At 41.8% G+C, this 14,158-nt stretch overlaps 1 protein-coding gene across 1 annotated transcript in view; it reads left to right on the forward strand.

Annotated features, from left to right (window-relative positions):
* The window catches only part of LOC117200783 (ALK tyrosine kinase receptor-like), a 690,386-nt gene that overhangs the window by 613,052 nt on the left and 63,176 nt on the right, over positions 1 to 14,158 (forward strand). The window contains exon 6 of the mRNA XM_033425214.2: positions 8,486 to 8,613. Within this exon, the coding sequence (XP_033281105.1) occupies positions 8,486 to 8,613 (128 nt within the window). The remainder of the gene's footprint in view (positions 1 to 8,485; positions 8,614 to 14,158) is intronic.

The raw sequence follows: 14,158 nt of genomic DNA on the forward strand, positions 1-14,158 counted from the left end.
TTCGCAGCTGAGCTGTGGTTTGTCACGTCTCACTGTCTTTTGTGTACATGGTTCTCACTCTTCCCGTCATACTTTCCCTATCTCTCTGGGCAGTATTTGACTTCTGCCTGAGGTTTGAGTCATTCTTTACCTCCTTACTCACATCCTGTTTCTCCATGAAAACCTCCGTGGTGACCCCGCTCACTTCGATCTCCTCATTCTCTAATTTCATATCCACTCTAATCCGTACCAGCCTGTTGCTATTTGTTATCTTGGGTTTTGTCCTCTGATTGCTTTATTTGGGCAGATCTTTTATTCTGTTAGAAAAATCTTCAACTTTAAATGGACTGTGAGAGCATTTTGTACTTTCGTATTCACTGTAGCACATAGCACAGAATAGGTGCTTAATAAATACTTGCTAGCTCATCAATGACTGAAGCAGAAAGGCACTCTACCACGACTAAAGGATTTTGTCTACAAATTTGGTTGGCCTTTCTGCTCTGTTCCACTGGCCTATTTGAATATCCCTGTGTTAGTACTGAACTTCAGAATTACTATAGTTTTTTAATTTATTTTTTTCTTTTCTTTTTTTTTTTTTTTGCGGTACATGGGCCTCTCACTGTTGTGGCCTCTCCCATTGCGGAGCACAGACTCTGGACACGCAGGCTCAACAGCCATGGCTCACAGGCCCAGCCGCTCCGCGGCATGTGGGATCTTCCCAGACTGGGGACGAACCTGTGTCCCCAGCATCGGCAGGCGGACTCTCAACCACTGCGCCACCAGGGAAGCCATATAGTTTTTTTAAAAAATAAATCTTTATATCTAGAGGAAAGCCTCCTATCTTTTTCTTGAACAGTGTCCTGCCTGTTTGGCCCTTATACATTCAAACTTCCTTATAAATTTTAGAATAAGTTGTTAAGTTTCTTTAAAAAAAATCTGTTGCAAGAGGGATGGGGGGCTGGGCGTAGTAGGTGAAGGGGATTAAGAGGCACAAACTTGTAGTTAAGAAATAAGTCACAGGGATGGAACCTACAGCATAGGGAACATGGCCGGTAATGTTGTAATAACTTTGTAGTGACAGAGGTAACTAGACTTACTGTGGTGATCAATTCATAATGTATATAAATGTCGAATCACTATGTTGTACACCTGAAGCTAATATAATATTTATGTCAACTACACTTCAGTTAGAAAATAAAAAGGAAAAATAAATAAATAAGGTGATAAATATATCTCCAGGGCAAGAAAATATTATTTTGCAAGTACAAACTGGAATTATATCTCAAAAGAAGTGCTTGTCACAAAATTAAAGTTTTTTTTGCGCCTTAATAGAAAGTTAACTTTTAGACAGATAAATTAACAAATTATGTTAATTTTATTTTTAGTGTCAAAAAATAAAAAATATCCGTTGAAGTTTTAGTTGGTGTTACATATAAACCTTAAATCAGTTTGAGAACTGACATCTTTACAATGTTCAGTCTTTTAATCGTAAGCTTGGGATATTGCTTTATTTAATTGGGTCCTTTAAAAATATCTCAATAAAAGTTTATGATTTTCTCTACAGATATTTTGTACTTGTTTTGTTAGGTCTATTCCTAGGTACTTTAGACTTTTTGATGCTCTTGTAAGTGGTATCCTTTTAACTTGAAACCCAGAAGTACACAGCAGAGATGGCAAGAAAGCTCAAAGAGAAGCCCTCTGTTTGTGGTCTGAGGAGCAGGAAAGGGGTCTCCTGCTACACAGAAAGTGGAGGAAGTCCCTGTTTTCTTTTGTGATTGCTCTTTTTTACGTCTTTGGGTCTTTCCCACCGCAGTCCCTAGGCAGTCCTGCATGTTGTAATAGCAGCAAGGGATGGCCACGCACCTAAAACCCCGAGGGAGGGGAACCCTTGTTTCTGGCCAGAGAAACTGTGGTCCCAAGAACAGGGATGGAATCCCCATTAGTTTTTCTTCTTTTTTCTTACTGCTTGGCCCCATAGGCAGAGTCAATCTCAAAAGGTTATATGACAGGGGCTCCCCTGGTGGTGCAGTGGTTAAGAATCCGCCTGCCAATGCAGGAGACACGGGTTTGAGCCCTGGTTGGGGAAGATCCCACATGCCACGGAGCAACTAAGCAACTAAGCCACAGCTACTGAGCCCGCATGCCACAACTACTGAAGCCCGTGTGCCTAGAGCCCGTGCTCCACAACAAGAGAAGCCACCACAGTGAGAAGCCTGCACACTGCAACCAAGAGTAGCCCCCGCTCGCCGCAACTAGAGGAAGCCCACGTGCACCAACAAAGACCCAACGCAGCCAAAAATAAAAATAAATAAAACAAACAAACAAGAAGGGTATATGACAGAGCAGGGAAATTAAAGCCTAGGCATTCTACCCAGAGTATCAGGAAGGGGTGCCTCTGGGAGCAGGAAAGTGTCAAGGAGACCGTGGTGAGGAAGGAGCTCAAGAAAGTGATCTCAGAATGGTGGGCTTACTGCCAGGTTGTGTGTGCATGCGTCTGACCACGGGCTTCGGTCTCCTGCACAGACCACTGCCCAGGTCTCAGACTGACTACTGGGTGGCTCAGCACACGAGACAGATCCCAAATAGGCTTTGGCAACTGAACTGACATTGGAGCCACAGTCACAGAAGATGTGTAGGAACTGCCAGCCTGAAACTAACCGCCTGCTAACTGTCGAATGCCTGCTAAAACAGAACAGAGCAAAACAGTCAGCACTCTCCATGGAATTTAAGCAAGACCCAAAGTCCTGTAAAATAATGTTCATACTGTACAGGATACAGTCCAAGATTGCTCCAGATATGAAAACCCAGGAAAATCTCACCAACTCTCAAGGAAAAAGACGATCAAAAGATGCCAACCCTGAGATTATACAGACGTTTATCAGATAAAGATTTTAAAGAATATATTATAACCCTCTAAGAATTAAGGGTGAACCCTCTTGAGACAAATGGAAAATTTCAGCAGAGACATGAAGGTATAAAAAAAGAACCAATAATTCATATACACACGCACACACACACGAGTACAAGTAAAACTGAGGTAATCTAAGATTGGTGGATTGTAGCAATGTCGGTATCCTGGTTGTGCTTTTATGCTATAGTTTTGTAAAATGTCACCTTTGGGGAAAACTGGGTAAAGTGTACATGAGATCTCCCAATACTGTTTTTTACAACTGCATATGAATTCCCAGTTATCTCAAAATTTTCAAATAAAAGGAAAGACTCAAACGGATACTTTAGGACTCAAAAATATAACTGAAAATAAGAAATTACTCTGTGGGTTGACTTCACAGAGTCTCTCTCCCCCACCCCCAACCCAGTTTCTGCTGTTGTGGTTCTGGCCCTCACTGCTGGCCTCTGCTTCCAGTCTCTCCTCCTCTGGTTCCTTCTAAACTTTGCTGTCGCGGTAATGTTATTCACCTGTGACTGTTCATGCCATTCCTCCTTTCCAAAGCCCATCAGAGGCTCATTCCTTACTGAAGAGCTCCAGTTCCTTTGCCAGCACCGTTACCCTCTAAGATTTTATTGTGGCCCATCTATCCAGGTTACTTCTCCTGTGTTCCCCGAAAATCCATTTTATTCCAGCCAAGCTACTCATCCTTCTCTGACCCTGTCATTCTTTAAGTTTTTTTTTTCTTTTTATCCATCCGTAATGGCAACCTTCAGTTCTTTCTGATCATACCTCCAGTATTCACTGGAAGAAATCTGACGTATCTCTCAAGACCCATATTGGAATGTGATCTTCTTTTATTTTTTTTTTATTTGAGTATAATTGCTTTACAATGGTGTGTTAGTTTCTGCTTTACAACAAAATGAATCAGTTATACATATACATATGTTCCCATATCTCTTCCTGCTTGCGTCTCCCTCCCTCCCACCCTCCCTATCCCACCACTCCAGGCGGTCACAAAGCACTGAGCTGATCTCTCTGTGCTATGCGGCTGCTTCCCACTAGCTATCTACCTTACGTTTGGTAGTGTATATATGTCCATGCCTCTCTCTCGCTTTGTCACAGCTCACCCTTCCCCGTCCCCATATCCTCAAGTCAATTCTCTGGTAAGTCTGTGTCTTTATTCCTGTTTTACCCCTAGGTTCTTCATGACATTTTTTTTTCTTAAATTCCATATATATGTGTTAGCATACGGTATTTGTCTCTCTGTTTCTGACTTACTTCACTCTGTATGACAGACTCTAGGTCTATCCACCTCATTACAAATAGCTCAATTTCGTTTCTTTTTATGGCTGAGTAATATTCCATTGTATATATGTGCCACATCTTCTTTATCCATTCATCCGATGATGGGCACTTAGGTTGTTTCCATCTCCGGGCTATTGTAAATAGAGCTGCAATGAACATTTTGGTACATGACTCTTTTTGAATTATGGTTTTCTCAGAGTATATGCCCAGTAGTGGGATTGCTGGGTCATATGGTAGTTCTATTTGTAGTTTTTTAAGGAACCTCCATACTGTTCTCCACAGTGGCTGTACCAATTCACATTCCCACCAACAGTGCAAGAGGGTCCCCTTTTCTCCACACCCTCTCCAGCATTTGGAATGTGATCTTCTTGATGAGGCATTAATTTATCTTTATAACCATGATTATTGTCTCCTCCTTCTATGCTAGGGCTTATATCAAACATGTCCTCATATTATGGTTATTCATGTCTTTCTGCCACACCAAATTGAAAAGGTCTTCCTTTAGGGCTGGGACCATGGCTTGTTTTGTTTGCGACGCTCAGAGTGCCAAGCTCATTTCTTCACCCAGAACGCTTTGTAAGTGAGTAGAATTGGAATGGATGCTTGATGGAATTCGAAACTGGGTGGAGTCCATTAGGTTTCTTATTTAAATAGTTTGGTTCTGTAGAATTGAAACAGAAGTCTTAATATTAAGTAGAGTATTATTCATGAGCTCTCTTTTAAAATCAGTGTTTTGGGGGAGTTGGGTGTAGTGAGAGTCGGGTAGTCATTCAGAGAGTACAGGGTTTCTTACTATCTGACTCTGACTTAAATGAATAATTGCTATAATGATTTGCAGAAATTTTTACTGCAAATTTACTATCTAAATAGACAGTCTGCTACAATGAATTTGCCTGCACACAGCACTGAAATCATGAGTTGTTTGCAGGTCTTAGTAAGTGTGCAGCCGTCATAGCTGTATCAGGTTTGCTTTACACGCTAGCACTGTGCAGACACACTAAGGAGTGCATTAAGTATCAGACACTTAGATAGCTGTGTTTTAAATGCTCTATATTACTTAGAATTCCTTAGTGGATTTTTAAATAGGTGGAAAAGATACTTTAGTGATATTTGGGGAAAGTGATTGGGGTTTTCAGATGGGCTTAGGAATACATTCTTTTCTTTCCCCTTTAAATAATGAAACATTGGGGAAACACTTTCTCTGGTTGAGAAGACAATTTGATCAGAAAACATCCCAAATTTCAGGCATTCAGAGTAAACTACCTTGTTCAAAGTCATCAGGGAAATGGTGAGCAGAGCCAGAACTGGAAATGGACAGCTCCAGAGAGACAACTGGAAGATAATGGATGGTGACAGGCCATCCACACTGTGCCTTTGGCTTTCCAAAGTCCAGATGGCCTCCCCTCACTGTCATATTGATTGACTAAAGCGCCAATGCTGAGATGGCCACAAATCCCCAGCACATGGGTACAGCTGCACTTGTGTCTCTAGGAGGCCCTAGGTTAGAACATAACCTTCCCCTTTGCAAGCAGAAGTAGAGTTGCCACCAGCCAAAGAGGAAAACAGGACCCTAATGAGCAAGTTTCATGACCACTGCGATGTCAACAAAGAAAATGGAGGCAGAGAGAAAAGAGAGCTTGAGTTTTTTTTCATAGGGTTTTTGCTGTCTCTTACACAAATCTGAGCCTAGGTCTAAGCTTGTTCGGCAACTACTCTGAAAGTTATTAAAGTTGCAGCAGGAAACTATGGGAGGCCAGAGAATTTCAGACAAAAGTTATTGCATCAGTAACTCAGAAACTAATCCCTAAAACAATTGACACATTTTTCCAGAGGGCTAGTGCCAATACAGAAATGGAAATCATTGTCAAGGGCCACTGTGTACCTGGAATTAAAATCCATCATTCCTCAGAGCAGAGAGCTATGATTTTGGAAGAATATGAATAGTCATGCCTTTTATCACCATATTTCCTCGAAAATAAGAGTCCTTTATTTTTCAAAAGAACAAGAAAAATTCTGCTCTCTTTGTGTTTTTCCTTAAGGACCCCTCATTTACATTTTCTTTTCAAATTTTTTTTCTTTGACAGTCACACATTTAAACAGAAGGCCTCCTTTTCCTTATTCAATTGTACTGGTTTTATTTTGGATAGAAATCCTGTTGGGTACAGTAACAGAGAACAAACTACAACAGCAATAATCCCTTCTACAGCATCTATTGTTGGGAAACTTAATACACTTTTTTTTTTAACATCTTTATTGGAGTATAATTGCTTTACAATGGCATGTTAGTTTCTGCTGTATAACAAAGTGAATCAGCTATACATTTAATACACTTTTATTAAATGGCTGAGGCACTGGCTCCAGTGATCTGAATTAACTACAGAAGAGCACAGAAAGGGAACAGAAATGCCTTCTGCCTTCAGCAGAGTGCACTGCATGCCCAACAACATGGCAGGGACCGGAGACAAAAACTCCCATCCAGGAACACCCACCTGAAAGACCATAGATTGCCTTAGGCGGCGCCTTCATTACCAAAAGTTAACAGATGGAAAAGATTTAATGGGATCTTTGGAATTCCCTTGCTGTCCAGTGGCTAGGACTCTGCGCTTTCACTGCCGAGGGCCCAGTTCAATCCCTGGTGGGGGAACTAAGATCCCGCAAGCTGTGCAGTGCGACCAAAAAAAAAAAACGATTTGATGGGATCCAGTGTTAACAAGCAAATAAGCAAATGGAGAAATGGGCCTTCTGATTCACTGTTGGAGGACTGACAAAATCCTCAGAGTTTTAAATGTATGTACACTTTGACCCAGGTTCTAAGAATTTGTTCTAAGTTAGTATTTACATAAGCACACAGGGTTAGCCTCAGCATGAGAGGAAAAATCAGGAACAATGCACAAATCATTAAAAATGCAATCATTGAACTGATCATGTAATTTATATTTATTGTCTTGTGACATACTGTTGAGTGGCAAAGTGCAGTCACAGCAAGCTTATGTGTGTATGACCTTATCTGTGTAAAACTGTAGCTAAAAGGCTGTTCACAGAGGAGTTCACCATGGTAGTCTCTGGATGACCTTCTGGGTGACTTTTACTTTCCTTGACCAACTTTTCTGGATTTTTAATATTTTTTATACTTGGGGTTTGGGAGGGTGCTTTAAATTTTTTTCAAACAGAAAGCTAGTCTTTCCCTAAGTTCCTTCGTACTTGTACTGCCATACCTAAGCCCAACCTAGTGGCAAAACACTATGAAACATTGTGATGAGTTCATGGGTGTATCCAAATGTGAAAATTCATCGAATTGTACACTTTTGTACGTGTGATTTATTTATTGTACATCAATTACACCTCAATAAAATTGTTTCTCTTTAAAAGGAAAGAAAATACAAAATAGTCCAGGTAATTTCCATTCTCCACACAAAATTGTCAAAATAACTATATACATAAAAAACACTGAATCAATTTTGGAAAGTAAATTTGATGTTCCAATCAGTGACAGGAGGCTACTCCAAGAGGTTAATAGCCTGAGTGAGGTGTAAAAATGTTCATTTAGCTTATTCTCCGTTATCCAGCGGTGTCAGTGTCCTTGATTATAGATAGATGCAGTGCTCAGTGTTTGACCAGCTTCTGTCTTCTTCTGTTTGAACCTTTTTGCAGAGTCCATGTCAATCTTAGGTAACTTTTACCCCAAAGCATATGCTTCAGTGCACTTTAATTTTCCTTCAGTAAATAAATAGCACTTGCTAGCTTCCCTTAAGTAGCTATATAGCAAACCTGAGGGTTCTGAGACTTTGGGATCTGATAAAATTACAAAAACCAAGCATTCTTTCCAGAGATAATAATGAATACACTGATAAATGCTTTGAAGACAATTCCTTCACTCTGCGGGCAGATTTTCTCAGACATGTATATTCTTTTCCTGTAAGACTAGCTACTGAAGTAGTCCAAAGGTCTGCAGTTGCCTAAAAAGTATGACAAAAGGAACACCAATGGCTACAGTGGGTTTAAGAATTGGGTCTCTGAGTTAGCTGGACAAGAAAGAAACAAATGTGTGTGTGTTGCCGTCAGAGTCACCATCCTCAGAGTTTTAAATGTACATACGCTTTGACCCAGGTTCTAAGCATTTGTCCTAAGGCAGTATTTACATAAGCACACAGGGTTAGCCTCAGCACAGTCAGAAAGAGGAAAAAGGGTTCCACCTGTTGGTGCGGCACGAAGAATGTGGGCCAGTGCAGGGGTAGGACCTCTCTGCGGGTTAGGTCTGCTTCTCATCACCGTTTTTCTATGCTTTTCCCCTCTGCTTTCCAATGCAACCAGTTGGACTGTGCTGCAGGGAAGAATTGGGCGCCCAGAGAACCCGTTCCGAGTGGCCCTGGAGTACATCTCGAGTGGAAACCGAAGCTTGTCTGCAGTGGACTTCTTTGCCCTGAAAAACTGCAGCGAAGGTATCTGAATCTGGCTTTCCCCTCCACTCCTTGGTAGCTTGTTGTCTTAAGTGGGTCAATTACCTGCCGCCATGATTAGCTGGGAATGTGCACACTTACATAGAAATGTCTACAGTGCTTTGGGTCTGATTGTGAGTATTGTCAAGTGCTCCATAGCTCAGCTGATCAATTTTCAAAGATCGAGTATAGTATTATATCTGCTTAACTTAAAACTTTATCAAATAGAATATAGTCTTTGTTAGATAACACATTAGCTTAACTCCCCTGGCTGTCAAATACTTTCAGCTGTGGTTTTGTTTTGTTTCGTGGAAATTTTCAAATGTTCACAATTGAATAGAATAGTGCAGTGAACCGCCATGTACCCTCAACCCAGTTTCAACAGTTATCAACATTCTGCCATTTTTGTTTCACCTATATCTCCACTCTGCTAACTTGATAATGATTAGTATTTTACTTTTCTTCCTGAGGTAAAATCTACAACTATGTATTTTTAATGATTTGATTTAAGCTGTCATTAAGGGACAATGTGGGAAATGGTTATATGTGAATTTTTTGCTTATTTTGTAAAAATCATTAGGGCATGGTCCACTGTGTCATTGAATTTCTTTTGCATAAGCCCTATATTGTGAATTTATTTCAAGATTTATTACCAAGAGAGGACATCTCTCTCCTGAAGAATAATTTGTTGATTTTTTTTCTTTTTGCCTTTGTTGCCAGGCAACTCTGAACTAAATGCAGTACTTAATCACAATAATTATATCTGTGTAGTTTTTTGTTGAGCTTATTTCCCCCTCCCTCTACAGAGTTTTTGATCTTCTATTCTTATTTTCAAGATCATGTTTTATATGTACCTTTCATTAGACGTTGCCTCAAGTCTGACTGGTATGCAGGATAAGGTTGACCATCAATACATATATGAGGTCGATCTTTCCTTGGTTCTTCAGAAGACCTAGGGTCATAATTATAAACATCCTTTATTATTTCCCACATGTAGAGGGTATACAAGATGGGCTTGAATTATACAAATCTTCAGGGAAAGAGTTGCTTTCATTGCCACTGTTCTGCTGTGCCTGTCTCTTCCCAGTGGCTCACTGGGAAGGGAGCTCTCACCTGTGCCATGGAACCTGTGGTCTGGCGGCCCAAGAATGAAGTGTTGACAGGAAGGAAGCCTGTGGCACTCCCAGACCTAACCTCTCCATTTAGACTGTCCATGAACAACCATGAAGGCCCATAACACACAGCCATCTGTTGCAGGTAGAGGCCCCGTTTTGAATCTGGAGCTGGTATACGAAGCGGACTCCCTTTGGTAGGGAGCCCACTGACCACCCAGTTCCTTACGTTGCTGTAGCTCTTCATTCATTGCTGGCCTTGCAAGAACTTTGAAAAAGCATATTTGTTTCTTTTTTTTCTTTAATCAAAACTGATTTATGTGTGGGAAAAAGAGAAGTCACCATAACATGATAGATTGAACTTCAGTTCAAGTTGAAAAGTTGCTTAGCCTGTGATGTGAGGCACTGTACAAGAAACATGTGGTTTGGGAGAAAGCCAGGAGCTTGTACAAACGTTTCCACACTCACGAGCTTAGGGATTTGTGAACCTCTCTGTGTTCACAAATGTCAAGGGTCTACCTATGTACTGTCCAAAAGAGGCCATGTGTTGAAATGGAGCCGGTGAACAAGAATGTGTCAAGGAGAAGGCATTAGTTCTCAGAACTGGCCTAATTGCATTTGAACAACATCAGGAGAAGGGAATAAATGACTACAAAACTCCAGGTATCAGGCCCAGCACAAATAGTCCTGCAAAAATTCTTTCTACCTTTGAAGGATATCAGCCAGTTGTGCACAATTTTCGTCCTTTAGAACTTCCTTTCAGCTACAAAAGTTTTCCTCTGTAGCTTATGTTGCATTTGCAGTGACCTGTTGCACAGTTTAAAAGACATGTTTCTTTTCTGCTTCTCTACCTTTATGAAGCCAAGAGAGATGACCTCTCTAACTTTCTCTAATGATCCAGAAAGTGTTTCTTCTGGCAGGACACTCTCTTAAGGAGGGAGAAAAGAAGTCTTCATCTGATTCTCTAGGGGAAGTAGACTGGCCAGGAAACCCAGGGAGGTTCTCATGGCCCAGCTACCTTCCTTCAGAGGCTCCAAGTCCAAGAACAGATGGCTTCCATAGGGAACAGGTGTCCTTTACGCTCCTTCTCAGGCTTAGAATCCTGTGACCACCAAGGGGTGTGAAGGGATCACTGTGGATCTGTGTAAGGCAGAGAAGAACAAAGTGATCCCAGTGTGTCCTGAGAACTTCTAACTCTCCCTCCTGTTACAGAACAAATTGAGGTGCATATCCGTTGGTGTGGACAAGTTGCAAACATAAGAAGCACCCTAAAGCTACCCTCATATATTTAAAGGGAAAGAGTTGTTTTGGAGACATACTCAAGGCCTGTTTGATATAGACAAATGTCTGCGTTTTCTGAGGTCATTGCTTTAGTTAGGTCATGAAGAGGAGGAGCTAAGAGGAGAGAAGTAATATCTTTGAGGGGGTGATGCTGATGACATGCTAGCCAGGTTGTTAATAGGTTTGCAGGTTGTCTGGTCTACTTTCTATAGAACTCTACAACCCTTCCTTGTCCCACGTGAAAAGAGGTGCCTTTTTTTTTAAGAAGATGTTGGGGTAGGAGTTTATTAACTACTTAATTTATTTTGGCTGTGTTCGGTCTTCGTTTCTGTGCGAGGGCTTTCTCTAGTTGCGGCGAGTGGGGGCCACTCTTCATCGCGGTGCGCGGGCCTCTCACTATCGCGGCCTCTCGTTGCAGAGCACAGGCTCCAGACGCGCAGGCTCAGTAGTTGTGGCTCACGGGCCCAGTTGCTCCGTGGCATGTGGGATCCTCCCAGACCAGGGCTCGAACCCGTGTCCCCTGCATTAGCAGGCAGATTCTCAACCACTGTGCCACCAGGGAAGCCCCCAAGAGGTGCCATTTTAATTAAACTGGAGAAAGGGGAAGTTGGACAATTTTCCTCACATAGGAGATGATATCTATCTGTGGGTGTCATCAGGGCAGAGGTCGTGCCCCTTTCCTCTCTGAATCCTGACACCTATCACAGTATGTAACAGTTAATAGCCGCTCAGTTAATAAGCAATAAAAGCTCACATCTGTGGAGCACTTACCATGTGCACAGGCAAAGTGCTGATCCCTTTAGGTGTGTTAGTTATCTCCTGCGAGCTTTACAGTAATACTAAAACATAGGTACTAGTATCCTCATTTTACGTGTGGGGAAACTGAAGTTCACAGAAGTTTCTAAAGTTGCCATAGTCATTCAGTTAGGGAAAAGTAGAGCCAAACTCAATCCCAAGTCAACTGGATCACCAAGCCAGTATTTCTGTCCATGACATTCTGCTGCCTTAATGGAATGTGTAAAGGCTGGAGTTTTATAGATTACTGGAAACCTTAAAATTATCCTTGACTCTTCCTCTTATCCCTACATCCAGATGGTCAAGTCTTGAGCTCTAGGCTTGTGGCTGCCTCACATTCTGTCTGTTGCTATCTAGATGCTACTGTTACTGCTTCTCAAGTTTATCCTTCTGACTTCATTTCCTCAGCCATGTGCCTTATCCAGGCCTTCACATATGCATACTGGGACTTTGGCAAGAGCCAGCTGGTCTCCCTGATATCATTATCCATCCTTCGCACATTACCAGGAAAATCTCCCCCAAATTCCTTTTCTTGTGGCACTTTCATGAGGATTTCAGTAACTTCTTATTGTCTACCACGTCAGAAATATGAGGGCTAGCAGGGACCACCTCACTCATTTCCTGGGGCCAGGAAAATGATGGGCTGGGGGTCACCCAGCCAGTTGATGGTAGAGCTGGACCATCTTGACTCTGACCTTGGTATTTTCACCACTGCTCAGTCTTGCCTGGAAAGCCCCAGTGTCTCTGCCTGATTTCCAAGGTTCTTACAATCTGGCCCCCCTGTATCTGTTCAACATTATGCCCTCTGTTCTCTACACTTTCTGTCCTCTAGTCAGACTGGTGTTCTGTACACTATGCCAGGAGTGCCCTACTTGGTCTCAGGCCTTTCATTTTGAACACTGATTGATCATTTATGATCTAGCTTGGAGCCCAAACCCTCCAGAACATCATTCTCAGCTAAAGAAATTCTTCTCGGAAGACTTTGCTCTCTGCATCTAAATTTAGTAGCTGTTTTATAATTATTTCTCAACTAGTCATTTTAGGACCCTAACTTGAGGTTCAGAACCTTGTCTTCTATTTCTTTTATTTCTCCAGGGGGCAGTTAACACCATGCTAAATATATAAGAAACACAATGTAAATATTTGTTGACTGATTGGCTAATCAATCAATTGATAAATGCTACTCCTGCTTTTATAGCTTTGGGCTACTACTCCCAAAAGAAAGTAGCAGTGAGTGGAAATTACTTGGAAGAGGTTTTCCCCTCATCTTGAAAGAGCAGTGTGTATATTCAGCACTGAGGGGAGGGATGTCAGCTCCTAGAGACACCCATGCCCTGGCTCCCAGGGAACCCTTAACCCTTTCAAAATGACCTTTCTTCAGCAGACAACCCAGAGCAATAGGATTGTGAAGGACACTCATGGGGACCCCTCATGTTCAGAGAAAGCTACAGAAAGACATATTTCAGAATGGCAGGATTAGCATACTGAAAAGAATTTGAAAACTATCAGTGTGCCTCTGACCAGCTCATAAAAATACATATTGCAAACACCTATCTAGCACCTTCTATGTGCCAGGTCCTGTTCTAAGCACATTGCTTATATTAACTCATTAAGTCCTTATTGCTGTGAGGTATACATTATTATTATCATCACTCCCATTATATGGATGGGGAGATCGAGGCACAGAGACCTAAGTAATTTACCCAAAGTCTCACAGCTTTGGCTCCAACTGGCTCCAGCATCCATACTCTTATCTACCACACATTGCTGCTACCTGTAGAAGGTCCATGCTGGACAGGACCTCAGAAAGCATCTAATCTGCCTCCCTCCACCATGTGGAAATTGAATGCACAAACACCTAAAGATTTACCTTGAACTTTGACACACTAAATTACTGATTAGCCCAATGTGCTTTCTACTTCCATCTCATGGTTGTCAAGTTCTCACTTTTTCTAAGAAACTAATTTAGAATTTACCTTTCCCTGCCCAGATGGGTCAAAGGCAGTTTAGGAGGACCACCACCCCCTGATCAACAGTGGGCAAATCAAGGAACTAAAAATGGCTCCAGTGTAAGCTTAAGCATATTTTACTGCAGGTCACCATAGTTCCACTTCTCTCTAATGAACCTGCAAGAATCTCACAGCTGAGGTCTCCCAGGTCAGCGCCACATTCAGCTCACTCACAGATTTCTCAACAAGAAGTGCTCTTGACCCCTTACCCTATCAAGACATCTCCCTACACATTACCTCTTCTGATCCATTCAGAGAGGGTGTCAGAATCTTCACATTACCCATGGTGGGGGGCAGGCTGGATATTTCGCTAACTTCTGTAGTTCAGGAAAGGGAAGAAATCCAAGGTGT

Source organism: Orcinus orca, chromosome 13, assembly GCF_937001465.1.
Source record: "Orcinus orca chromosome 13, mOrcOrc1.1, whole genome shotgun sequence".
Lineage (NCBI taxonomy): Eukaryota > Metazoa > Chordata > Mammalia > Artiodactyla > Delphinidae > Orcinus > Orcinus orca.